Source organism: Podarcis vaucheri, assembly GCF_965113315.1.
Source record: "Podarcis vaucheri genome assembly, chromosome: 3".
Lineage (NCBI taxonomy): Eukaryota > Metazoa > Chordata > Lepidosauria > Squamata > Lacertidae > Podarcis > Podarcis vaucheri.
In genome coordinates this window covers 120,535,553-120,562,546 of record NC_138761.1, presented here as the reverse complement: position 1 = coordinate 120,562,546, position 26,994 = coordinate 120,535,553, and the positions used below count along the sequence as shown (strand labels likewise).

General features: G+C 44.9%; 2 protein-coding genes across 4 annotated transcripts in view; one reads left to right on the top strand and one right to left on the bottom strand.

The window, feature by feature from the left end:
• LOC309528804 (fibrinogen-like protein 1) lies at positions 1–13,667 on the bottom strand. 2 transcript variants are annotated; one of them, XM_082216497.1, is made up of 10 exons: positions 13,527–13,667; positions 12,795–12,923; positions 10,686–10,732; positions 8,539–8,622; positions 6,803–7,013; positions 6,476–6,635; positions 5,425–5,522; positions 4,870–4,958; positions 3,770–3,960; positions 1–1,237 (listed from the first exon to the last, which is right to left on the bottom strand). In XM_082216497.1, the coding sequence occupies exons 4-10, from the start codon at positions 8,611–8,613 to the stop codon at positions 1,057–1,059; spliced, it is 1,005 nt and encodes a 334-aa protein (XP_082072623.1). In that variant the 5' UTR covers positions 8,614–8,622; positions 10,686–10,732; positions 12,795–12,923; positions 13,527–13,667; the 3' UTR covers positions 1–1,056. The 2 variants fall into 2 exon arrangements, with proteins under 2 accessions (XP_082072623.1, XP_082072622.1); XM_082216496.1 differs by lacking the exon at positions 10,686–10,732 and having other exon boundaries at positions 13,527–13,666.
• A 2,753-nt stretch (positions 13,668–16,420) lies between these two features.
• The window catches only part of LOC309528764 (phosphatidylinositol 3,4,5-trisphosphate 3-phosphatase TPTE2-like), a 30,890-nt gene continuing 20,316 nt past the window's right edge, over positions 16,421–26,994 (top strand). Inside the window, exons 1-6 of one of the 2 annotated variants that reach the window (XM_082216397.1) lie at positions 16,421–16,656; positions 20,303–20,396; positions 22,851–22,928; positions 23,691–23,738; positions 24,692–24,853; positions 26,768–26,887. In XM_082216397.1, coding sequence (XP_082072523.1) covers positions 20,347–20,396; positions 22,851–22,928; positions 23,691–23,738; positions 24,692–24,853; positions 26,768–26,887 — 458 coding nt within the window. In that variant the 5' untranslated portion in view covers positions 16,421–16,656; positions 20,303–20,346. Of the gene's footprint in view, positions 16,657–16,874; positions 17,044–20,302; positions 20,397–22,850; positions 22,929–23,690; positions 23,739–24,691; positions 24,854–26,767; positions 26,888–26,994 lie in introns of those variants that run through there. The other variant, XM_082216398.1, reaches the window with a different exon arrangement.

The window sequence follows — 26,994 nt, the reverse complement described above, 5'->3', positions numbered from 1 at the left end:
TATAGCAAGTCTTCTGCTTTATTAGGCGTCAGTCAAGGCTCACCACTCCCCTCCCTTCGCCTTGAGAAATAAATCGGAGACAAAAGGCAAATTAAGAGGTGGGCTCAAATACAATATAGATGAACAGGATGTGCATCTTATAATCAGAGAAGGACAGGAGGCTAGGCTATGCCTAGTTACTGCCAACACAAGAACAAGGTTTTACCATTATAACAAAACTGCAGCTTCTCCCATACACTGGAAATGTTCTGGTGTGCTTTATACAGTGAACAAAAAATAAACTTACATTCTTGCAAGTTTGAACTTTTATCCCCCTACCCCTTTTCTGTTTTGTATCACAAAATGGTTCATTCTTTGCAGTAAATCAGAATATTGCAAATGTTTTGAGTTACAGAGGGAAAAGCATGACTATGGAAAGTAAAAGAAAGGGCTTGCAGAATCCAGTTGTTTTCCCTAACAGGCTCCCTACCTAGACATCTCACCTGCTTGCCAGTCTTTTCAAAAGAAGGTGAGAGGGCTCCTTTTTCCTGGAGTGAAGCCTTCCTTCCTTCCTTCCTAGGCCAGATTGACCCATACCTCCCATCTCTCAGCAATCCACCTCAGTCTGTATTTATTTCTAAACATGGGGGAAAGTAACATGAAAACCACACCTTCGAGCATGGCTTATTTGCTGGGAGAACAGCAGAACAACAACAGTTCCAGCTCCTGTCACTTGTTATAACTACAATAATAATTTTATTATTTATATCCCACCCATCTGGCTGGGTTTGCCCAGCCACTCTGGACAGCTCCCAGCAAAATAGTAAAAACATGACAAAACATCAACATTAAATTTTTCCCTAAACAGGGCTGCCTTCCGATGTCTTCTAAAAGTCAGAGAGTTGTTTATTTCTTTGACATCTGAAGGGAAGGTGTTCGACAGGGAAGGTGCCACTACCAAGAAGGCCCTCTGCCTGGTTATTGTTGTGAATAAGCTGATTTAGGCTGAAGACAGTATATATAAACCCCTCAGATCCGTCATATTTTTCTTTTCCTCAGGTGCATAGTTGGGGCGTATTAGTCGGCTTCTCCATCTCCACTCTCTCCATCCACAAAGGACACAGGCCTGATTTTCATGGATGTGTGTTTCAGGGAATACCACAGCCCCCGCCATGTTGACCAAACCACTCCGTTGTCCAAGGGGCCAGAGTATTTCCCATTTCTGTGATATTGCCCATTGAGATTTGCTGCATGGCATCTTGCGGAAGTGGAAGGGGGGGGGAGGAGAGGTTGTTAATCAAGTGCAAGAGAATGGCCCCAATGCATAAAGCTAACAAGACTTTAATATATCGTATCTGAAGAAGTGTGCATGCACACGAAAGCTCATACCAAGAACTAACTTAGTTGGTCTTTAAGGTGCTACTGGAAGGAATTTTTTTATTAAGACTTTAATATGGAAATCTGAAATTAAGATAATACAGTGGTGCCCCGCAAGACGAATGCCTCACAAGACAGAAAACCCGCTAGACGAAAGGGTTTTCCGTTTTTGAGCTGCTTCGCAAGACGATTTTCCCTATGGGCTTGCTTCGCAAGACGAAAACGTCTTGCGAGTGTTCCGATTTTTTCCCGCTCCCCCCCTTTTTCTAAGCCGCTAATAGCCTTTTAGCCGCTAATCTGCTAAGCCTTTAATAGCCGCTAAGCCTTTAATAGTCGCTAAACCGCTAATAGCGCTAAGCCGCTAATAGGGTTTCTTCGCAAGACGAAAAAACCACTAGACAAAGAGACTCACGGAACGGATTAATTTCATCTTGCGAGGCACCACTGTACCTTCTGCTCTTCTAAGCTAAGACCCAATTAAATTTATGATGTACTTTAAATACTTTGTTGACATGTTAGAAGTCCCCACTCAACTTGTCCTCTTACGTAAAACCCACAATTTCCTCCCATTGTAAGAACTATATAAAATGTGCTTTGTTTTTATATTTGTGCTGGCTCTGCTTGCATTTTCCTGACCAAATGCTCTTCCCATTTATTTTGATCATTTTGTGTATATGCCTCCTTTCCTCAAAGGATCTGAAAGTAGCACACATGGTCTCCCATCTCCATTTTGTCCTCACACCAGCTTTGTAAGGTGCCGTATTTTTTTGCTCTATAAGACGCACTTTCCCCCCCCCCTAAAAAGTAAGGGGAAGTGTGTGTGCGTCTTGCGGAGTGAATGCAGGCTGCGCAGCTTTCACTGAAGCCAGGAGAGCAAGAGGGATCGGTGCGCACCAATCCCTCTTGCTCCCCTGGCTTCCCTTCACTGGAGAGGCGCTGCACAGCTTTCCCTCTCTGCTCAGCGCCCCTTCAGCGAAGCGGGAGGAGAAATGGAAGGGGCTCCATTTCTCCTCCCACTTTGCTGGAGAGGCGCTGAGCAGAGAGGGAGAGAATTTTTTTCCCCCTTGTTCTCCTCCTCTAAAACTAGATGCGTCTTATAGAACGAAAAGTACGGTAAATTATGTTTGAGGGATGGTGACTGGTCTGAGGTCATCCCATGACACCTGGCTTGAGAGCAGTACATGTGAAAAGGATCTAGGAGTCTTGGTTGACCACAAACTTGACATGAGCCAACAGTGTGACGCAGCAGCTAAAAAAGCCAATGCAATCCTGGGCTGCATCAATAGGAGTATAGCATCTAGATCAAGGGAAGTAATAGTGCCACTGTATTCTGCTCTGGTCAGACCTCACCTGGAGTACTGTGTCCAGTTCTGGGCACCACAATTCAAGAAGGACACTGACAAACTGGAACGTGTCCAGAGGAGGGCAACCAAAATGGTCAAAGGCCTGGAAACGATGCCTTATGAGGAACGGCTAAGGGAGCTGGGCATGTTTAGCCTGGAGAAGAGGAGGTTAAGGGGTGATATGATAGCCATGTTCAAATATATAAAAGGATGTCACATAGAGGAGGGAGAAAGGTTGTTTTCTGCTGCTCCGGAGAAGCGGACACGGAGCAATGGATCCAAACTACAAGAAAGAAGATTCCACCTAAACATTAGGAAGAACTTCCTGACAGTAAGAGCTGTTTGACAGTGGAATTTGCTGCCAAGGAGTGTGGTGGAGTCTCCTTTTTTGGAGGTCTTTAAGCAGAGGCTTGACAACCATATGTCAGGAGTGCTCTGATGGTGTTTCCTGCTTGGCAAGGGGTTGGACTCGATGGCCCTTGTGGTCTCTTCCAACTCTATGATTCTATGATTCTATTTTATAATAACGGCTAATTTGTATTAGTTCAGGACAAAACTTCTAGCATTCACACTCATTCCTCTGACTGCAATGTGGGGCAGTATTTCAATATAAGTAGGAAAATGAGAGTGCCCCTATACATTTTTTTTAGAAGAAAAGCACTGGATGTATAATTCTCATGTACATGAATAACATTTGTTGACATTTGCATCCCTTTAAGTAGCAGTCATTTTTTTCTAAAGATGTTGACATCTGTAAAGGTTTGTGTGGATTTATTCATTGCCTTTCCTCCTAGAAGCTGGTATACATGGGTCTTCCCCACCTATTACACTCTCACAAACAACTCTGTGAGGCAGGTTAGGCTGAAAAGTGATGATTTCATAGCTGAGTTGGCGATTTGAACCTGATATAACTCAGTACTGGCTTGCCAGAATTAGTAATACACATATTTATCTCTGACTCTGACAGACCGAGGCGATCCAGAGCAGATGCACAAGAGAGGAAGAACTGCTTAGATGTGGCAGGTCTTCATTTGGGTTTTCAGGGCTAGTTAAATCATCCCTCAACTCACCTGTTAAACCACCAGCCACATTTGTTCTCTTCTGCACAGCTCCCTGTTAGGAACCTGTCATTGTCCCTGTCAGGAGCTGAGAACGGCATCCCATTGAGCGACGCAGACCACTGGCTCTCAAAGTTGCTCCCTCCGGACAAAGCGTCTCCAGCAGTCCCAGAAAAGGTGCCAAAGCCCATCTGGTAATTATTCTGCCGCAGAAACAAATGTTATTAGGTGTCAGGTATAGGTAGCCAGTTAACCCAAACTGTCAGTCAGCAGAATTGTTCATCTTTTCATCATGAAAGTCTCAAAGAACTTATCTGTTGTTTGTCCCCTCCATCTGGGATTCGGAGAAAAAGAGGCGACTGCGTTATAATCGCTCCAGCTTTTCTTTTGAAACAAACAACCTTTTTACACCTCTAATTTCTTAAGTGTTAACGTTCCCATCTCTAAAATGGGCAGATGTTTTCTGCACAACTTTTACACAGTTAATGCCTTCATGATATAATGCACATCATGGTGTAATGCATATCATGTGGCTGGATTAATTTTCGGGTGTTACGTGCTCTGCACACATGGCATTTTCCTTTTTTCCAGTTGTGCACAGATTGTGGTTGCTGGATATCATGTTTGTTGACTGGTGACAGGAGGCTTGTAAATACATGCAATAGATGGATGGGGGGGGGACATGATAGATGTTGACTTAGTAAATAAGACTCTTGCTTTTAGTTTTCATATGTGTACAACCTCCCTGCTTTGCAGCCCAAACTGAGTGATGCTGTCTTAAAATCTTCTGGTTCTTATATCCACAAGATCTTTAACTTAAATGTGCATATTCTCCCCCAGCCTCTATCCTGCTCGCCAGCAACTTACGTGCATTTAACTTGTGAGCATTTAGCTCTACGCACTTCACAAATAAAATAAATTTCAAAATGGGGCGGAAAGGGGCCAGGCATACTGGGGGAAAAAGACTCTGGCAATCCCACCAGCCATTGAACCCAATATGTTTTGACTATATGCAATTTTGGCTTTAGGTTTGATCCCTAGATTGTAAACCCCACATATGTTGCGGGCTTACTGTCCACATGATAAATGTATTTTATGCTCCAGTGACTCACACTCTCATTCTTGATCTGGAAATTATCATAAATTGCGTATCGTCTCTTCCCATTCCAGTCCATCAGGTCAATTTTCAATGATTTTTCTCCTGCAACATAAACAGTGTCATGATGAACTCCCTTGGGTCCAACACACAGTATTGCAAATGAAATGCAAGGGTTTATTGGTGCCTTCAGATTATACGCATGTCACATCACTGTAACCAAATTATATGCAGAGAGAAAAACAGTGTATGTGTCTTGGGTGCACCGTAATCAAGGAGAAGGCATTAAGAACCCCTCTTGCCCCATCCCATGCTTCAAAATAAAATTGGAGCCCACATGGCTGCACTAAAACTTTTTTGTTTTGTTTGTTTTAAAGCCAACAAGAGACACTAAACATACCTCTAGCATCACATCTAGCTCAAATGCAATATTTTGGGCTCTATCAAGATGGAAGAAAGCAGTGAAGAGATTGGAAGATCTTCTTCTCTTCAATGGCTGGTAGGGGAAGTTAGCTTATTAGGGTTAAAATTACTTCATAAAGATTCATCTAGACAGAACGAGGATCCTTACCTTCAAGTAGTAGATCATGTATTTTATCATTACCCAGCCAATACTCATCACCCTTGCTCTGAAACTGTCCAAACCCTTCTTTGTAATCATCCCAATTTCTGCAAGGAGGAGAGACACACATGTCATGGTTGGCTATTCAGCTGTATCCGGAGGGTTCCAGGTTGGCTATCTAATGTGCTTTTCCAAAGCGTTACAAGGCATTAAGAGGCAACAAATTGATTTTGGTTCAGCTCAAAACATTTGCACATACCTGCATGCAGTGCTTTTTTTGCTAGAAAAATAGGTGCTGGCACTCACCATGAAGTTGTTACTTCCTGTATGACCTAACTGTATGACACTGCCTGTATGACCTAACATGGCGCACCATCCAATTTTGTAGGTCATGGTCTCCCCTATTCTCAGCAATAAGGAAACCGTTATGTGACAGATAAGTGCTGGAAATGCAAAGAGGTGGGCGGAACGTTCTTTCACATGTGGTGGACTTGTAAAAGGGTAAAAGAGTATTGGGAAATAATCCACAATAAATTGAAAAAAAAAAACACCACATAGTCCTTTTTGTTGGGGATAATTCAGACTGAAATTCCCAGGTGTAAAAAAAAATGTTATTTATGTATGCTGCTACTGTGGCCCGTGTTTTGTTAGCCCCAAAATGGAAAATGAGCGAGGTCCCAACCAAAGAAGAATGGCAATTTAGGTTGACAGAATACGCCCAGCTTGCAGACTTAACATAAAATAAGAGAACAAGAAGAACATAGATTGGAATATATGGGAAACAACTGTGTGACCTGAAAACATTGGCAGCTTTAGGATAAATTCAACCGTGTAAATAAATTTTGATGGATGCAATAATGGAATACTGAATGGTTTAGTTTTTGTAAAATATGCAGGGATTTATGATATGCAAAATGTACCATGGAAAGAGAAGAAGGGAAGTCATTGATATTTTAAGGATGTTTAAATGAGTATTTTAAATTGTAAAACAGAAAATTTAATAAAAATTATTTAAAAAGGAAACCATTATGTGTGCTGTTAACTGCACTCAGCGACGCACCTGTAGAAATTCTCTTTTCCGTTTCTGCGCCGTTGGATCACAGTCCACCCTCCTCCGTCTGACATGTCACAGAAGGCAAGGAAAGGTTCTCTCTCTGCTCTAGGTTTAATTCGGTAGTATCCACTCTCTGTCTTTCCGCTGTTAAATACCATTGCACAATCTAAGCAAAGCAATGCAAGATGGAGAGGTAGGATGGCAACAAATTTAGGACTGAAAACACGCAAATGCGAGAAGGGGGACTGGCCATAAAGAGCATGTCTGTCTCAAAGATTAAAGAAAACACGCAAGCCTTTCAGAAGAACAGACCTTGCCACAAATTTTATCTACCTTGGTTATAGACTAAGAGACTTCCACTTGTCAAGGGCAAAAGCATGTCCAGCTGTGTGGTCCTCTTGGCAGAGAAAACCTTGCTCTTTTGTCTGTGGTAGTTGTTCCCCAGGAGGTCTTTCAGCTGCAGTGCATATAGCTGGGATAAATCTTGGAGTGTTTTTAGCTTCTGCTGTAGTTTGCCGTTTTCTACCAGGCAGTCATCCCTTTCCTGAAAGTGAGAAGGAAATTGCCAGTCCCTTTTATGCAACTGCAGGACGCGGGTGGCGCTGTGGGTTAAACCACAGAGCCTAGGATTTGCTGATCAGAAGGTCGGCGGTTCAAATCCCCGCAACAGGGTGAGCTCCCGTTGACCGGTCCCTACTCCTGCCAACCTAGCAGTTCGAAAGCATGTCAAAGTACAAGTAGATAAATAGGTACCGCTCCGGCGGGAAGGTGTGCTGCTCTGGTTCGCCAGAAGCAGCTTAGTCATGCTGGCCACATGACCCGGAAGCTGTACGCTGGCTCCCTCGGCCAATAAAGCGAGATGAGCGCCGCAACCCCAGAGTCAGTCATGATTGGACCTAATGGTCAGGGGTCCCTTTACCTTTACCTTTTTATGCAACTGCAGTCAGGGTGAGTTGGAAGGTATTGGTTGTTGTCAGTGCCGGATTTACGTATAAGCTAAACAAGTTATAGCTGATGGCCCCACTTTCTTGGGGGCCCCAAAAAAATTTAAAGGGGAAAAAGCGATGTATATTTCAAAAATATAAAAAACAAAACAAATAAAACCTACATACAGGAACAGTGTTTTGTGTTGTGTTGGCGCCTATGATGTAAGTCTTGGGCCCCACCTGCTAGCCTGCTCCCTAAAATATCACTCGTTTGCTCATTTCTATATATAGGGTGCCTACATTCTGCATGGACTGGTTACATGGCAACATGTGCAAATGGCTTTAGATACCTATTAGGTCCATAAATTACCATATAGCATATATTCAACACAAAAAACAGCGACATTTTGTTGTTGCCAAATGACAGCTGGACATATAAAGGGCCCCGTTACCTTCAGTAGCTTAGGGCCTCATCAAACCTAAATCTGCCCCTGCTTGTTGTGTTCTATAGTTTTCCCCGTATATTTATCAGGGTGGTGGTGGGGGGGGAGATTTCTCAGGGTTGTCCTCCTTATAGGGAGAAAGCTTGCAGTCCAAATTTCACTGCACAACACAGGGGTCCAGGGTGCACCAGTAGCAACACCTTGAACAAACAGGCAGCCAGTGTGACTCTCCAAGGATCTGCCATATACGATCCTGCCTTAAAATTAAAAGCCTGGCAGCTGTATTTTACTCCATCTGCAGCTTCTACACTGTCTACAAGGGTATCCCTGCATAGATAGCATTTTAATATTGCAGTCATGAGGTTAATACAGGTGTGGATAACTGTGGCCAGGCTATTCGCGTCCAGGAGTGGCTGTAGCTGGTGAACTAGCCAGAGCCGGGGGGGAAAGATATGAACCTAACGGCTGTAAATGTTGTCATGGAGAGTGGCAAGTTCACAGTGTTTATTTAGGATTTGCTTTGATTTTGGCCTTATCTTCGTTCGCTGCTGTGTTTTACCACTCCTTTGTAGATTTTAAAAGTGTTGACCTGACAAGTTTTGTACGACTTTTTCTGGATGCTGCCTTGCGATGGATTTTGTCCTGGAAGGTGCAATATCAATATTCTAATAAGTAAAAAAATAAACAAGCTGCTACATACCAGAAGCCGAGGTGCAGGAGAACAAAAGGGTTTCAGGAGTAGCAGCAGCAGCCACCGAATCATCATCGCATTCATTTTTTAGAGCTGGAGGGGAAAATGGCATCTTGTTTTATGCTATGACAATCATGGGTCGTCTATCCCTTCCCTATTGCCATTATACTTTTTTCTGAAGCAACATGCGAACTGAAAGACAGCTATCCTTCAAAATGCACACCTACCCAAATATGGTGTTGGAATTCCCAAAGCAATGTTTATAAAAACAGGTATATTAGAGGTACTGTATTAGTGAAAATAACAGTTGAGAAATGCATTACATTATGGGAAATTGCTTGCAAAAATGAGTATGTTAAGCAAAAAGTGTATATTGTTCAAAACTGACAAAAATGCAGGTGGTTTTCATGAGGATTTTTCTTTGTTTAAAAAAGTAAACTGCTGCAAAATGTGGAGAGTTGAATTTAAGACTGCAAAAAAAACAACCCTGAGAAACCAAAATTGACAAATCATTGCATCCCTACCTGGGACTAAGCCCAATTAAATTCAACACGACTTGCTTCTGTTTAGACTTACTTCACTTAGGCTGCAAATTCTAAGTATCTAACACTTGATTGCAAATGTGTGTGTCCTATGCACACTACATTTTTAGGTGTACAGCAAAAGTGGGAACTAGTCCTACAAGAACGGAGGTGAAAGTGAAGGCAGCAAGGAGAGAGTGAAGGAAGTTCTTTCTGTTGTAAAGAAAAAAACACAGTTGTCACAACAAACTAAGAACATTTTGTTCTTTTTGAAAGGGCCCCCGAGATTCTGGAAGCCGTGGACTGAGCATCTGCCAAATACACTCCCTCTTCTAGGAATAGGCAAGCCTCGGTCTATTGCTAGTTCCTTCCCAACTATGATGGACTCAAGGGCATCCTGATCAAATTTGCAGATGACACCAAATTGGGAGGGGTGGCTAACACGCCAGAGGACAGGATCACACTTCAAAACGACCTTGACAGATTAGAGAACTGGGCCAAAACAAACAAGATGAATTTTAACAGGGAGAAATGTAAAGTATTGCACTTGGGCAAAAAAAAATGAGAGGCAGAAATACAAGATGGGTGACACCTGGCTTGAGAGCAGTACATGTGAAAAGGATCTAGGAGTCTTGGTTGACCACAAACTTGACATGAGCCAACAGTGTGACGTGGCAGCTAAAAAAGCCAATGCAATTCTGGGCTGCATCAATAGGAGTATAGCATCTAGATCAAGGGAAGTAATAGTGCCACTGTATTCTGCTCTGGTCAGACCTCACCTGGAGTACTGTGTCCAGTTCTGGGCACCACAATTCAAGAAGGACACTGACAAACTGGAACGTGTCCAGAGGAGGGCAACCAAAATGGTCAAAGGCCTGGAAACGATGCCTTATGAGGAACGGCTAAGGGAGCTGGGCATGTTTAGCCTGGAGAAGAGGAGGTTAAGGGGTGATATGATAGCCATGTTCAAATATGTAAAAGGATGTCACATAGAGGAGGGAGAAAGGTTGTTTTCTGCTGCTCCAGAGAAGCGGACACGGAGCAATGGATCCAAACTACAAGAAAGAAGATTCCACCTAAACATTAGGAAGAACTTCCTGACAGTAAGAGCTGTTTGACAGTGGAATTTGCTGCCAAGGAGTGTGGTGGAGTCTCCTCCCTTGGAGGTCTTTAAGCAGAGGCTTGACAACCATATGTCAGGAGTGCTCTGATGGTGTTTCCTGCTTGGCAGGGGGTTGGACTCGATGGCCCTTGTGGTCTCTTCCAACTCTATGATTCTATGATTCTATTTTATAATAACGGCTAATTTGTATTAGTTCAGGACAAAACTTCTAGCATTCACACTCATTCCTCTGACTGCAATGTGGGTTAATAACATATGTCCCCCCCCCCATTAAAAAGTTTTAATCAAAAGTCCTAGTCACATGGGTGTACCTGGGGGAGGCAGGCTGGCAGTTGCCGCTCCCCAAGATCCACAAAAATTAGTGAAAAGCATTTAAAGGAAGTCTGCCCCCCCAAAAAAGCTCAACAACTTTGGCTGTCCTTCCCCACTAACAAAAATCCTGGCTACACCCATGCCTCAACCCAGGGGGTTAAAAACTGGGAAGGCTTCAGAAAAACAGCAATTTCACTGACCTCAGAACCGAGTGTGAAGTTAAAAGGACACTCTTCTCTGGATTCCGCTAAAAAAAATAGGTCTAGAAGGTTGGAAATAGTAAAATATGCAAGGAGTAGCCTGCTATAGTAGTTTTCAATGAATTAAAATAATATAAAAAGGAAATAAAGCAAGATGTAAATTAAACCAATTTGGATTTAGGCAAAGTATCTTAATTTAGAGATTAGAGGACTTTGGCAATAATGCAAGGTGTCCAGGGAGAACATAAAATCTTCTTTTGTAAACAATTATCACAGATGTTTTAGATATGGAGCATCCTCATTGACTTAAACCAGAGTCCTAGGTTAAGTAATTCTGATGGATGCATGCGGAAGATATCAAACTAGAGAGCCCAATATTCTTACTCCAACACCTTAATGCCAACGGCACTGGAACTCTGGTTCCACTAGGAAATCTCACAGGCTTAGTCTTTTGCTCCCAGAGTACCACCAGAATATTGCAGTACCAGCCTATCTCAGCAGTCAACTGACATCAAGGGCCAATGCCTGTGAACCAGAGCCTAAAAAGCCTTAGGCTCAGAGCTTGCTTCTCTTTCTGAACCACATATCTCTGGAGAAGGGAGGCTGTTAAACTCCTCTTTGTAAGGGCAGTGATTTTCGTAATTTGCTCCGAGAGCCTTTTTTTTTTTTTTTTTTGCTAAAGGGGAAGGGCATAAACGCCCTAAATCAGGCATAGGCAAACTCGGCCCTCCAGATGTTTTGGGACTACAACTCCCATCCTCCCTGATCACTGGTCCTGCTAGCTAGGGATGATGGGAGTTGTAGTCCAAAAACATCTGGAGGGCCGGATTTGCCTATGCCTGCCTTAAATAAATAAAGCACTGGCCCCTCCAGATGTCCTTTTCGTTGTGCATTCATGAGGACTTGTTGTGATGGTCTGCTTTTAATACTGTTTGTGATTGCAAACTGTTGGGCTGGCCACACAGCTCCATTCCTCATTGGTACATGTCCCATAGCTTCCTGCAGAAATCCTGTAACTTTTCGTGCCATAGATATTCCACACACCCCCACACCCTCTTATATAAGGGTCTGGTGACTTCTGTTTCAGTGGGTCTGGTGACTTCTGTTTCAGTGTATCTGAAGAAGTGTGCATGCACACGAAAGCTTATACAGTGGTACCTCGGGTTACCTACGCTTCAGGTTACAGATGCTTCAGGTCACAGACTCCGCTAACGCAGAAATATTACCTCGGGTTAAGAACTTTGCTTCAGGATGAGAACAGAAATTGTGCTCCGGCAGCGCGGCAGCTGCGGGAGGCCCCATTAGCTAAAGTGGTGCTTCAGGTTAAGAACAGTTTCAGGTTAAGAACAGACCTCTGGAACGAATTAAGTACTTAACCCGAGGTACCACTGTACCAAGAACAAACTTAGTGGGTCTCTAAGGTGCTACTGGACATTAAAAAATAATAATTATATATTTCGACTGCGTCAGACTACCTACCTGAATCTACACCACACATCTTTTGTTGCACTATAGCAACCTTTTTTCAGCTGTGGGCCGGTCCACCATCCCTCAGACCACGTGGTGGGCCGGACTATATATTATTTTTTCTTGGGGGGGGGGGGAATGAACGAATTCCTATGCCCCACAAATAACCCAAAGATGCATTTTAAACAAAAGGACACATTCTGCTCATGTAAAAACACGCTGATTCCTGGACTGTCCGCGGGCCAGATTGAGAAGGCGACTGGGCCGCATCCAGCCCCTGGACCTTAGTTTGCCTACCCCTGCACTATAGGAAGAATGTGAAAGCACAGGGGAAGCGTCACAGAACAATGAATAAAGCAGAACGGTGCATGGTTGGTTCTGTATAAATCCACCACTAAATCACTAACATAGTGTCAATTTCATGTTCCAAAAATATGTCGGGGGGGACGGACCCACTCGTCTGAAGGGGCTCATAAATGATGTCAGTGCAGGACCCTAATAGAGGGAGCCACATTTAAGAAGTGTTTGACTTCTACGTGAAGCTTAACAAGATTTAAGGCAATAAACCTTGGCTGGGAAGGAAGTTGTGGGAGGGAGGGGGTTGCAAGGGGAGAATCAACAGATGATGGAAAGGTAAAATACCTGCCTGCTGCTTCTCTGCTACAGATTACGTCCTTCTCGCCTGTCACTGCTTTAGCTCTCTCCAGTAGAAATCAAGAGCTGCCAGAGCTGGGTCTGCTGCCGACTGTATAGTTTAGCCCTCAGGGATAGCTACAAGAGGGATACATGTTGAATCAGAGAATTGTAGAGTTGGAAGGGGACCCCAAGGGTCATCTAGTCAAACCCCCTGCAATGCTAGAACTTCAACGCAGTACCCCATCCAACTTGATACTGGACCATGCCCTACTTAGCTTTGCAAACGAGCTAGCAATTTTAGGAGAATTTGCACCCCGGTTTCCTAATACAGTGGTACCTCAGGTTACATACGCTTCAGGTTACAGACTCCGCTAACCCAGAAATAGTACCTCGGGTTAAGAACTTTGCTGCAGGATGAGAACAGAAATCGTGCTCCAGTGGCGCGGCAGCAGCGGGAGACCCCATTAGCTAAAGTGGTGCTTCAGGTTAAGAACAGTTTCAGGTTAAGAACGGACCTCCGGAACGAATTAAGTACTTAACCTGAGGTACCACTGTAGTGACAACAACAAAAATGCAGGGGAAAAATTCAGGAAAGCTTCAGGTTTGTGTTTCCCCCATCACTTCCATTAATGTCTAAAGAATGCAATCATTAAAGAGCTAAAACTAACACTGAATTGTTGCAGGGGTGTGTGTGTATAAAATGCAGCAGGAGGCTTTAAGTGAAAAATATAAGCTTACCTCATTTGTTATAGTTGGATGCATCAAAGCACCCGAGAGTCTGGATCTGCATGACAAGAATTTTGCTTTCTAAGCCTCAGTAGAGATGGCAACTTTAAAAATGTAGCTGCAGAAAAATCTATCCCTAAGAAAACAACCCCAAATGTCTTGAAAGACCTACAAAGGAACACTTGGAGCTCCCTCTGCTGACTGTAAAGTATTTTAAGAATCCAAACCACTCTTATTTTCTGAGTCCTTGAGTTGAAATGTTAGGAAGGAAGATTATTTCTTTGATGATGACAACAGAAAAGTAATTTAAAATACTGATATGGCACAGAGGAACAGATTTCTTGAGAGAACCCTTACTGTGAAAATGACAGAGAGTTGCATTGTTGCAACACTGAAAAAGGTACTATGATGCATATATGGTGGAATTGTTTAAACATCAAACAATTTTGGGAAACAATATACAATGAAATGAAAAAAATGTTCAGATATTCATTTAGGAAAACATCAGAAGGTTTTCTATTGGGAATAGTACCAGGAAATCTAAAGGAAGAAGACATTATATTTATATACAACAGTAGCCGCAAGGCTATTGATTGCGAAAATTGGAAAAGTGGTATTATACCGACAAAAACAGAGTGGCTTGCCAAATTATTGGAGTATTACAATATATCCAAAACAATGGGAGAAATTGGAAGGATCTCAAAAGAGAAGATAGACAAGGACTGGAAAGTGTTTAAAGGATACTTGCAAAATTATATTGGAAAAATCAGAACTCCTATTAGAATAAACAAGTTCCGTTATAAATACTGAAATACTAAATAAGATGGACAACAATGTGTAACAGAAAAAGAAGCAGAAAATTGGTTTAAAAGTATGTGAAAGAAAGTAATAGAAGTGGAAAGAAATTGCAATTGAGTAGATTGGAAGTCTAACACAAGGGTGGGGTGAGGGGTTAGGAATGGTGGTGGGAAAATGAAGTATTTGTGGGATTGAGTGTGGGTATGTATGAATATTTTTAAGGATTGTATGAAATGTATGTTTGTATATTCATAACATGTATGTATTAATGTTTAATTATTTTAATAATAAAAAAATTTAAAAAGAAAATGACAGAGAGAACTGCTTCAAAGCAAATAGAGAAATGCTAATATCATTTGAGTTATCGTGGCTAATACACGAAACTGCTGATAATGCACACCCAAAATCTGATCGGAGAAATTGGGGGGGGGGGACACACAAACACAAATGATCGAGTACTTAAGAGCATCTTTCCATACCCTCCAACCTTTCTCCGATGAAAATAGGGACATCCCAAGGAAAAGGAAACCAGGACAGCTTCTGTAAATCCAAGATTGTCCCTGGAAAATAGGGACACTTGGAGGGTCAGTTTTCCTACACAGTAGTAACTGAGGCTCCCAGCCTGTGTGTGTGTGTTTATGCAAATATGCATGGGGTGTGTGTGCCAAACTGGGTCTTTGGCCCAGATAAAAGAAAGCCTAATTTCACCCCTGGTTCCACCGATTCTGGTTTTGCCATGCCTGATGAGTTTTAAAAGGGGCGACACTGATGTTAAGTTGTGGGCAAACATATCAGACGGCACAGCGATTCTTCAAACAGCTCTTGTTTATTCCAAGACCAGAACAGAACTGAACTGAGGAGCTCAGTCAGCCTGCTTACATAGAGCTCCAGAACAACGTAACTGTTGCAACTTTCTAAAACTATCCAATCACTGAATGTCACTTTCGATCCTTCATTTGCATACAAACTATCCAATCACTGAACGTCACTTTCGATCCTTCATGTGCATAACTATCTACAGTATCCCCCTGCTGGCCCAGGGTGAAAACATCAGTACATAACAACTGAGACTAAAGAGGAGGAAGCTGTCAGGCAGTAAGTACGTAAGTAAAAAGGAAGGCAGGTGGAAGCTGGCTGAGACAAGACGGCATTACAATGAACCTGGCCCAACTGCACTGGCTGCCAATCAGGTTTCCAGGCCCAATTCAAAGTGCTGGTTTTGACCTATAAAGCCTTAAGCAGCTCAGGGTCGCAATACCTCAAACGTCTGGGTTGTGTATACAGTGGTACCTCAGGTTGAGAACTTAATTCGTTCTGGAGGTCCGTTCTTAACCTGAGGTACCGCTTTAGCTAATGGGGCCTCCCGCTGTTAGGCAATTTCTGTTCTCATCCTGAAGCAAAGTTCTTCACCCGAGGTACTATTTCTGGGTTAGCGGAGTCTGTAACCTGAAGTGTCTGTAACCCGAGGTACCACTGTATGTGCAAGCAAACCATCTATCCTAAAGACACTCCAGTCTTGTCTTAACCGTGCCTCTTTTCCAAAAGGAAACAGACACTGTCAGTGGCGTAGTGTGGAGGGTGCAGGGGGGGGCCGGCCGCACCGGGCGCAACATCTGGGGGTTAGGGGGTGCAAATCCACGGGTTGGGGGCGCAAATTACTTGCCTTGCCCCGGGTGCTGACAACCCACGCTACGCCACTGGACGCTGGATAAGCGCACCTGGAACCCTGGGAATCTGCCATCACTCAGAGACTGAATTGGCGTGTCAAAACAATGGCAACTGCAGACAACCAGGGTTTCCCTAAAACTGGGTTTCCCCCTGTTTTTGGACTCCAGTTCCCATCATCCCTGACCGCTGGCCCTGCTAGCTAGGGATGATGGGAGTCGTAGTCCAACAACAGCTGGAGACCCAAGTTTGAGAAAGCCTGACCTACAAGGCCGCAGGCTTTGCTCCAGGAGGCCGCTTCCAAAGCGCTGGCCCTTTTGCAATGCGGACGCGGCCTTATCGCGCGCCAAGGAGCAGCAACAGCAGCAGCAGCTCCGGGATAATGGTGGCCTCTCGGTGGCCCTGGCAACGGCGTTCCAGGGCCAGGCAGGCTGGAACCCGGCGCGGTTGACTGCGCCCCCCGCCGGCTGACCGGCCGCGCCGCCGCCGCCCCGGCCCCATAAATCAGGCGCGAATCTGGATCAGGTGGAGTCTCCGCCAGGCCGGCATGAAGCTGCGCTTGGCAACGCCCGGCTCTCCCCGCCGCCGCCGCCGGTCGCTCGGCGGGTTCCCTTTAGCCCTGAGGCGACGGGCAGGGAGCCTTTAGCGCTGCGCCGGAGAGACGCGCGGGAGGCGAGAGGTGAGGCGACGCGCCCCAGCGGCCTCTCCAAACGCGCGGCGCTCTTTGCGCCTTGGTTTTGCGCCCGCGCGGCTGGAGGAGATCCGAGGGATTCCTCCCCGGCGGCTGAAAGAGGGGCTTTTGTTCCCCCCCGCGCTTTCTTTTCTCCCAGTTCTCGGTCCCTCGACCCACAAGAGGACTCCTTCAGTCTCCTTGCCGCGCGCGCTCGGGCAACTTTTCAGGCGTGCGTAAAAACGCGGAAAGCTTTTTCTCTCGCTTCCCTCCTCCCCGGTCCCGTTTCCTTCTCCCTCCCTCTCCCAACCACCTACCTGCTGGTCACGAGTTTCGACCCCCCCCCTTCCCCTTGGAAGGGTTTCATTTTTGGAGCTGAGCTTGTCCCCTGCTGAGGTAAATGACTTATTGCTCTGGGGGTGGGATGGGAAAGCAAACCGAACCTGCGTTAACTATGCAGAGGCAGAATTTGCTAGGTGGGGGGAGAAGCCCCTGTCGTGACTTTCAGGCGTTTGGAAGCACGGACACAGCCCACCCAAAAAAAACAACACCTTGTGAAAATGGTCCCTTCGCGAGGGCAAGGAGTAATCAGGGTGGAGATGGGCCGAAAGTCCCAAGGAAATGATTTCTTGAAGGGGGAGGATATACGAAGAAAGGGCTGGTTCTCACAGGGGCATGGGTAGGAGAAGGACGCCCCCAAAGGTTGCAGTTTTTCCTCTGTCCTGGGTGTGTTTTAGGGGAGCCTTGACAAAAGCCAACGTTGGCATGGAAAGAGGAGTCTTAACTTGGGTCTGTGTTCATGTGCAAAATCTATCGCCATTGTCCTTAAGGGGGGGGGAGGTGAAAGTCCCCTAAAAAGGTTTGAACGACTACAGCCACCTGTATGCAACTCAGTGCCAACATCGCAAGCTTCTCTGGTGCAATTCAGTGCTTTGTTTAGCAAGAGAGGAGGTTGGAAGGGCAGTGAGCATAGCCTCTGGTCTGAAATATTAAGAGTAAAAGGTGCTGTAAGATTGTTGTAAAAGCCAGTAGTCTTCAATTAGACATGGGACCCACGTTTAACCCAAGTGTGCAGTTGAAGGCTCATTTTTTTTTAAAGAACAACAACAACAAATCAAATATTTGTACGCTGTTGCAACCCACCTTGGATCAGGCTGTGACCTAGTAGTGGTCACCCACCAGTTGAAGACCCAGTTCATGTCAGCTTATTCTCTCAGCACCTCCTGCCTACCTGCTGTAGGGATAAGACAGTTCCCTATACTGCAGGGATTCTTGAAAATGTGGGGATAGAAGCAGTGGTTGTTGTAAGCTACTCTTTCAGCTTTCATGCCCAGGCTGCAATACTTTCCAAAGGTTGTTGTAAAACACTTGGAGCCTGACCTGCAGTATTCAGTGTCCACTACATTGCAGGGCTGCTGTAAGTTACTCTCTTCCAGCAACAGCCCCATCCAGCAATTTGGGGGTAGTAGACTGCTTTTGCTTTGTAATTTGCTTTAACAGGTTGGTTTTTTTAAAAAATAGTGTATTAGGATTTCCTGTTGCATCAGCAGGTCCTCTTCCAATTCGGACTTACCGAGTTTCTCTACCCCTCCCCAACAACCCCACATTTGCCCTTATATTTTTGGGGTTGGGGTATATGGACTCACTTGCTCCCAACTACAGCTTGTTATTTTTCCTTTGGCCTTCTCCTGTCTTCCATCTCTGGGTGAGATCCAGGAAGTGACCTGCCCGGAATGAGGTGGTTATTATTATTTTAAATAAAAAACCATACATGCACATTTGCATGTATCTGCCTCTCTCAACCAGTTGTCTGTTACTCCTCCCAACTCAGCCAGCTAACATTCTGTGCCATTGAGTTGTTATGTTTGGGGCTTTCTTTCCCCCAAAATATATTTTGTGCATCTGCAAACTTTGAAGTTAACTTTTTTATGCCTACATCTCCTGTGGTTTGGCTCTGGTTCTGCAAGCACAAGAAGACAGAAATTGTTGTACGGAATATGCAGTCTTCACATACTGGGAGATGTTCTCAAGACTACTGAATGCAGATCAGGTGTCTTGCTGTAACAGTCCAGTCTCCTTTTATTGGTTTGGACAAAACTTAAGGTTGCAGGTCCTGTGCGTACCTAGGCTGAATACACACTACCATTTACTCTGCTCCCACTGCTGGCTTTTGAATACAATTACGCAATGGTTTAGAGCTACCCAGTGGTTTAGGGGTTGTCAGCCTGGTGTCATAGTGCCCACAAAGGCTTTCACAGGTGTCCCAAAGCTTTCATTTAAACAAAGGGGGCCGGGGAGTAAGTATCTAGCCCTCCTAGAAAGTTATGCGGCAAAACATACAAATGCCGTCTTAAGCACACATTTCTGTACTGGTTTGTTGGTTGGAGAACTGCAACACAAAATAGGGAGAAGTGTGAATTTCAAAGGGCTTCCGTGTTTCTCTCCCAAGCCTATTTCCGAGTAAACTTGAGCAGGATTTAGCTGCAAGGGACTTTCTTATTCTTTCCAACATTTATTGACAGAAGTCTTCTTGTACTCTTTATGCCACAGGTTGGGAATTGCTTAAATGAAACATGAATACCATTCTGTATGAACACCACTCCTTCCAGATATCTAGTGCTTGAACCCTTCTAGTGCATAATCTAAACTTGAACCCTTCTCCATTACATACTTGTATCGGGGAGGAATCTAGGCTGGAACTCTGACATGTTAGTTTTCTATATGCATAAAATCCTTTTGTATGGAGGCTTATTAAATCCCCAGAGCATTCCCCCCCCGCCCCCATTGCTTGAAGCGATGCAGCCAAGGCATAGGTTGGCCAGGTCTGGAGTATTGGCTGACATGAAGCAAACCACTACTTCCTGGGTCTCAGCCTCGTTGCTTGCATTGTGGTGGTCATGAGTTTGACCTGCTTTGCAGGGATGATGTGCGAGTTGGTGAGCAAATGTATACGAAGCTCTTTGATCCAATTCATAAAGTGTTGTGTGAATCCTGTTATTCTGCAGAATGAGGCTCTGTGGAGCGAAGTGTAGTCCCGTTCAGGCTGTGTGTACACTCCTGTTTACTCTGCGTCCTCTATGCTTCCACCACTGGTTTGTGAAGCCTCGTACACTGGACAACATTAGCTGCAATCCACGTCTGTTCTGTAGCTTCTTGAGAAATACTGCATTTTGATGAATTCCACCCCACCCCCAACCAGCACTGATCTGATTTTAAAAATAAGTAAGACTTAACCCCCAGGCACTGTGGTCTGAACCACTGTGCTGCTTGGGCTTGCCGATCGAAAAATCGGCGGTTCGAATCCTCGCAATGGGGTGAGCTCCCGTCTTTCGGTCCCTGCTCCTGCCCACCTAGCAGTTCTAAAGCACGTCAAAGTGCAAGTAGATAAATAGGTACCACTCCGGCGGGAAGGTAAATGGCGTTTCCGTGCGCTGCTCTGGTTCGCCAGAAGTGGCTTAGTCATGCTGGCCACATGACCTGGAAGCTGTCTGCAGACAAACGCTGGCTCCCTTGGCCAGTAAAGCAAGATGAGCACTGCAACCCCAGAGTCGTTCACGACTGGACAGGGGTCCCTTTACCTTTACCTAAATGGGGTTAGGGTTGTAGCCTGGTGTATATAAAGCAACTTCTGGGATATCCTGTTTTGCCCCAACAGGGAAACCATCTGTTTTGTTTTGCTCCGAAAACCACAAGAGAAAAATGGAAACTGAAAGAGATGGACAACATGTGGTGGCACATGACACTCAAGTGTGAGTTAAACTGAATGGGATATAATGGGAAGAGATTGCTGGTCAGTAGAAGTGAGTGTATTTTCTGTGCAGAAACCAGAAAATCCTGGGTTAAGACCCTGAAGCTGCTGTAAGTGTGTCTAGTGACTCCATATCATAGTGCGAGAACACAAATAGATCCTTCAACCCTTTTATGTGGTTCCTGAAGTTTATAAATCACACCTCTTAAATCCGTCCACTTAAGTCCTTTCTGCTGTTCACCTTATTTTTCCCCTATTGGTGTTCTAACAGCACTGACCTTCTCCATATTTAAAAGTAAGTCCCCCGAATAATCCCTTTCGGGATTGCAGCCTAAATATTCTTCCAACGACCCTAATTTGCTGGCATTGCTGTTGCTCTTAAGGTGACTGACGAGATCTGCATGCTGGTATCCTAAAAGTCTGTCTGCCCAACCTCTTAGCTCTGGTGCTTACCATGCTAAGGGAAGATGTGCAGCCAGAGACCCAAACAGCAGAACTTTCCCCATCTTGAATCACCAGGTGGGGGAGAGCATCAGCCTGCCTTTGGCTGACAAAAGCTATCTTGTACCAAGAACCACCTGAAAACTCTCAGAACCTTCTGTTTTGATGAATCTTGAGGGGAAGGGAAACTCTTGTATGCTGGCAATTTACTTCGCTTCGCATACTATTCCATTTGTGATAACACTTGCCTGCCTTGCACACAGGAGGCGGGTGGCGCTGTGGGTTGTTAAACCACAGAGCCTAGGACTTGCCGATCAGAAAGTCAGTGGTTCGAATCCCCGCAACGGGGTGAGCTCCCGTTGCTCGGTCTCTGCTCCTGCCAACCTAGCAGTTCAAAAGCACGTCAAAGTGCAAGTAGATAAATAGGTACCACTCCGGTGGGAAGGTAAACGGCGTTTCCGTGCGCTGCCTTGGTTCGTCAGAGGCGGCTTAGTCATGCTGGCCACATGACCTTGAAGCTGTACGCCGGCTCCCTCAGCCAATAAAGCAAGATGTGCGCCGCAACCCCAGAGTCTGCCATAACTGGACCTAATGGTCAGGGCTCCCTTTACCTTTACCTTGCACACAAGTGGGCACCTGGGCGGGTCAACCAGTGTTAGAAACTCAGATATATAAGCTAGTTGCCAAATGGCTCCTTAAACCAAGTTTGCAGTCACCAAAATTTCTGGACAAGGCAGCTCTAAGGTCTTATTTTTCAAATGATGAACTGACTGTGATTGATTCTCAATCCAACATCTGGCTAGTTTAGATGATGACCTTGAGCTAGGTTAAGAACTTGGAAAAGTTGAAGAGGAAAACCTGCTTGACCCAGGTGCAGTCCACATATATGTTGGCCTATTCCTACCTCTTTTTCTTAATGGGGACATGGACCATTCATAATGTAGGGATATTCTTCACAGCTGTGAGCAGGTCAGTGAAGTGGGGTGAGTGAAGGGCAAGCGACAACAATTAACTACAACGTCGTTTGCTGCTCTTGCTCAGGCTGCACAGAAATGACGTCTTGGTTCCTGAAATTTATTCTGATGGTGCAGATAAAATATAACTGAGAGAATTCTACATAATGTGGTACTAGTGTGCGAAAAAGGGACGCGGGTGGCGCTGTGGGTTAAACCACAGAGCCTAGGACTTGCTGATCAGAAGGTCGGCGGTTCGAATCCCCGCGACAGAGTGAGCTCCCGTTGCTCGGTCCCAGCTCCTGCCAACCTAGCAGTTCGAAAGCACGTCAAAGTGCAAGTAGATAAATAGGTACCGCTCCGGCGGGAAGGTAAACGGCATTTCTGTGCGCTGCTCTGGTTCGCCAGAAGCGGCTTAGTCATGCTGGCCACATGACCCAGAAGCTGTACACCAGCTCCCTCAGCCAATAAAGCAAGATGAGCGCCGCAACCCCAGAGTCGGTCATGACTAGACCTAATGGTCAGGGGTCCCTTTACCTTTTAAGTGTGTGAAAACAGTCAAGGGATCCCCAGGCAGACACCTTCAGATGGTGGTGATGTCAGGCACCATCCTGATGCCCAGACATCTTCACTTGGTCGCAAGTGGCCGATAGCCAGGTACAAAATGCGCCTGGCGAATTTCGAACACTGAGGGCAGTGTGTGGTTGCGGCAGAAGTCACATGCTGCAGAAGGCTGGTCACCACAAAATGCCCTCTCTGCGCATGCCTCTTGCTATCCCTGACCTTGATCTGCTGCCTCCAGTGCTTGAAGTCTTGTGCGAAAAGAGATGGGTGTGAAGTGGTGGTAGCCTTCCACTCAGTAAAATTGAGAATCTGACAGAACTGCTTTCCACTAAGCTTTCACCGCAGGCTGGTACAAGCTTACTGCTGAAATCCGTTAACTTTCAGGGAGGAGGTGAGCTTGTTGACTGCTTGTTAACCCTCATCACTTGAGCTCTTATTTCTTGTCGCAAGAAGGAATTCTGTTAATATATCTGCTTCCCCAATTAATTCTGTGGCAGACGTCGGATCAGGGAGATTGAAATGGATCTTGACGATGGTGCTGATAAAGAGGAGGCTGAATCAGACTCTTCTACAGAGTGAGTTGAACTTTGAGAAAAATTTGCCAGACAAGTAGGAGTGATGGATTACCTCTTCGTCGCCTTCTCTCTGCTTTTTTAAATTGAGCTTGCTGAAATGACAGTATTCGTTTTGCCAGCTCCGACTGTCACAAAACTTAACAGTATCCTATATAGCAGAGGTTTCTACCTTTTTTTTCTGCTCAATGACCGCATGGCATCCAGTTTGCACCCCTGTGGTTTGTGACGTTGGTCGCAATCCATATCTGTCCTTGAGAAATATGCTGCATTCTGATGTGTTTTCCCCGAGCCAGCTTTGATCCAAATTGAGAAAAGGAACGACCTAGTTGCAGTTTAAGCCAGTAATGGGATCACAGCCTAGAACCAGGAGCCCTGGAAAAGCAATGTTTTTAAAAATGAAAAGCTTTGAATGCAGTAGGTATACAGGTGTCCATATTGCCACAATCATATAGCTGAACTACAGAAATCGCTGACTTTAACTGCTATAAAAATAGCTGCCACTACTTACGGACTTGAGAAGTGTTTTTTTGTTGCATTGCAATTAAGCATTTGCTTGTGATTTATGTGCCTTGTTTTATATGCTGCTGCTTTATGTATATGATTTATGTTTTATTGGCATTGTTTTACAATGAAGGGCAGGATAGAAATATTTCAGGTGAAATACCTTTTTGTTTGGTAGGCTTGATTTGTTCAGTTACTATTTCTTTGAAACTCTGATCATAGTCCTAATAATAATAATTTCCCTTTCTCCCCCTGAACCAGCCTAATAAAGAAAAAAGTCTCCCAGTTTGTGATGTCTTTTGGATTCAGGTAAGTATTACCACAACATGAACATCAGTGAAGCATGGGAAGGCAGTTGTAGATTGGCAAACTGATACCTTACAGCTTTCTACTTACAGAATTGCGAACATGAAAATTGCTCTCATTTAAGGAAAGCAACTTTGATTCATTCGTTTTCCCAGCCAACCAACTTTCGGTGGCTTAAGCGTAATTTCTAAGCACATCAAACACTTGCAATATGGAATGTTTCCAGCTGAGTAACATTTGCCCAAATCTGTACAGTGGTGCCCCGCAAGACGAATGCCTCGCAAGACGGAAAACTCGCTAGACGAAAGAGTTTTCCGTTTTGGAGGTGCTTCGCAAAACAAATCTCCTATGGGCTTACTTCACAAGACGAAAATGTCTTGCGAGTTCCTGCGGGTTTTTTTTCCTTCCCCCCCCTTTTTGTAAGCCGCTAAGCCGCTTATCAGCTGATCCGATAAGCCGCTAAAAGCCGCTAATAGCGCTAATCCACTAATCCGTCAATGGGCTTGCTTCGCAAGACGAAAAAACTGCTAGACGAAGAGAATCAAAGAACAGATTCTTTTCGTCTTGTGAGGCACCACTGTATTGCACACAAGTCTGCTTCCTGGTTGTACAACACATAACGGGATATCAGTTTTCTGGAAACCTGAGATCAGCCAAGATACTTGCATTAGTAAGTTGCTTTGTTCTGCAATACAGCTGCAAATTAGTTGCCACACCTTTCTGCCTGCTGAACACGTGGACTCCTCTACAGACCAAAGCTGAAATGGTGGACCAAGATTGCCCAGTTCTTTATTGTGTTAAATAGGTCTTCATAAAAGCACATTTGTCTATCCCTTTTCCAGGAGTAATATTTGCACTACAATGAAGGGAAATTATTTTTATTTCCATTTGCATGATTCTTCCCTTGAAGTGACCGTCTTTCTCCTTTTCTTTCCCATTCCCTTCGCTTGTTTTAGGCTTTTTGGAATTGTGCTTATTTTTGTGGACATCTCACTTGTGATTCTGTCTCTAATGATTGCTCACAAATACCACTCTCTTGATGTCATGATTGGAAATATCTCTCTGGCCATAGCATTCTTCTTCCTCTTTGATGTCCTCCTGCGAGTGTCCATTGAAGGGTAAGAGCAGGAACCATTGTAAAGCTGTGCTGCTGTGAAACTCTTGTGTTTTTAGCTGCATAAGTTTTCATCGAAAAAGGCATTGACCTTGCATTCAGAGGGCTAGCAGAGAGGTCTGAAAGTTCCCCATAAAACCCACTTGCAGCAGTATTCTTACTGCATCTGGAATAGGGAGAAAGGCTTAAAAAATGTTCTTTAGGAAATGGGAAGAACAAGTGAAGCCTGTTGTTCTGACTGCAGCCGTTCAGAATCCCACCACCTTTTTTCAGGATATTATGTTCTATACACACACACACACCTGATTCAGTCCCCTCCCCCCATTTTATTCTTCCCCAGCAGTCAATATTCTGTAGCCACTGAGCATGCTCATTCCTAATTAATCGGTCATGGGTATTGGGGTGTTTTTTCTTTTGAGAATGTGGGGTTTGCCCCCTTAGGTTTTTTTTCCCTTTAAGAATTTTTGCACTTCTGGAAACCTCCCTTCCCAAAGCTTACAGATTCCTTCTCTTGTTTCTTAGCCTCATTTTGTCTATGCCAGGGTGGACTTTGTTAATCTTTTGTAATACAGTGCCCTGTGCGAGGCCAATATTTTGTGCCCCCAAATTATGGGCCTGCTCAATTTTGCATCCCCTCAGCTCAGCGCACTGTGCAAAGGAACCACCCGCACCGGCCGAAATCCTGCACTGTCAGAATGCAGTACAGTGGTGCCCCGCAAGACGAATGCCTCGCAAGACAGAAAACTCGCTAGATGAAGGAGTTTTCCGTTTTGGAGGTGCTTCGCAAAACGAATTTCCTATGGGCTTGCTTTGCAAGACGACAATGTATTGCGAGTTCCTGCTGGTTTTTTCCCCTTTCCCCCCCTTTTTCTAAGCCGCTTATCAGCTGATCCGATCAGCAGATAAGCCGCTAAAAGCCGCTAATAGCGCTAATCCTCTAATCCGCCAATGGGCTTGCTTCGCAAGACGGAAAAAACCGCTAGACGAAGAGAATCACAGAACGGATTCTTTTCGTCTTGCGAGGCACCACTGTATCTGAGTTGGCTTTTAGTGTGCATAGTTGAGCTATTCTTTTTGGTGCCCTACCCCCAATATGATGCGCACCCGTGTTATGGCTCGTTCAGTCTCATATGGCTCACATTGGCATTCTCTCGTAACTCTTGTGTACAGGCCCAGTTCTGGGAATGAGCAGACCTTACTTTAGCCCAACCTTTCTGGGATAGGGGGCACATTTGGAATTTGCTGTGCATGACACTCACAAAATGGCCGCATGGCACAACATAAAATGGCCGTCACATCTAGAAAAGCAGGAAAAGGCAAGGCCACTGAGTGTGTTCAGGGTAGCAGAGGCTGAAATGGGAACAGGAAGACTGAACAGTCTTGTGTGCATTGTGCCTTCAAGGGGGAAATCTCAGAGACCTTATGCACTTGCCATAGGAGGCTCTGGAGGGCACATGGGTGCCCTGTTGCTAACCCCTGCAAGTGGCCTCCGCTGAACATGGCTTTCCAGGACTAACCGTGGTTTATACGCTGCACCACGATACTTGGACCAATGTTTCCTTGCAAAATTGACTTCTTAGGCCCCTACATATGCTAAATGTTGAATAATCCTAGGTGGTCTACAAGGTACAGTGGTACCTCAGGTTAAGTACTTAATTTGTTCTGGAGGTCCATACTTAACCTGAAACTGTTCTTAACCTGAAGCACCACTTTAGCTAATAGGGCCTCCTGCTTCTGCCGCGCCGCCGGATCACGATTTCTGTTATCATCCTGAAGCAAAGAAGCACTATTTCTGGGTTAGCGGAGTCTGTAACCTGAAGCGTATGTAACCTGAGGTACCACTGTACTTGTCAAAGTGAGCAGTTGCTGCTAAATCATTGTTGCTAGTTGTCTTTTGCAGATCCCTTTTTCATTTCAGCTTCGAAAAGTACTTTGAATCCAAGCTAAATATTCTGGATGCTGTCATTGTCGGGGTCACGCTGCTGATCGATTTTGTGTACGCCGTCTCTGACTTCAGCGGAATAAGCCTCATTCCAAGGCAAGGAGAGGGCAGAATCTTCTTCCTTCTCTCTCTCCCTCCTCCCTCCTTCCTTTCAAAGATGTCCGTTTTTCTTCTGTGGTGGTGAAAGCGAAATGCAAACAAGC

Excerpts from the sequence above, each read along its gene's own strand:
- LOC309528804 (XM_082216497.1), bottom strand. The coding sequence starts at position 8,613 with ATGAATGCGATGATGATTCGGTGGCTGCTGCTGCTACTCCTGAAACCC. Across the intron at positions 4,959-5,424 it reads ACATGATCTACTACTTGAAG|GAGAAAAATCATTGAAAATT; the intron begins GTAAGGATCCTC and ends TTTATGTTGCAG. Across the intron at positions 1,238-3,769 it reads TGTGGCTGGTGGTTTAACAG|ATGCCATGCAGCAAATCTCA; the intron begins GTGAGTTGAGGG and ends CACTTCCGCAAG.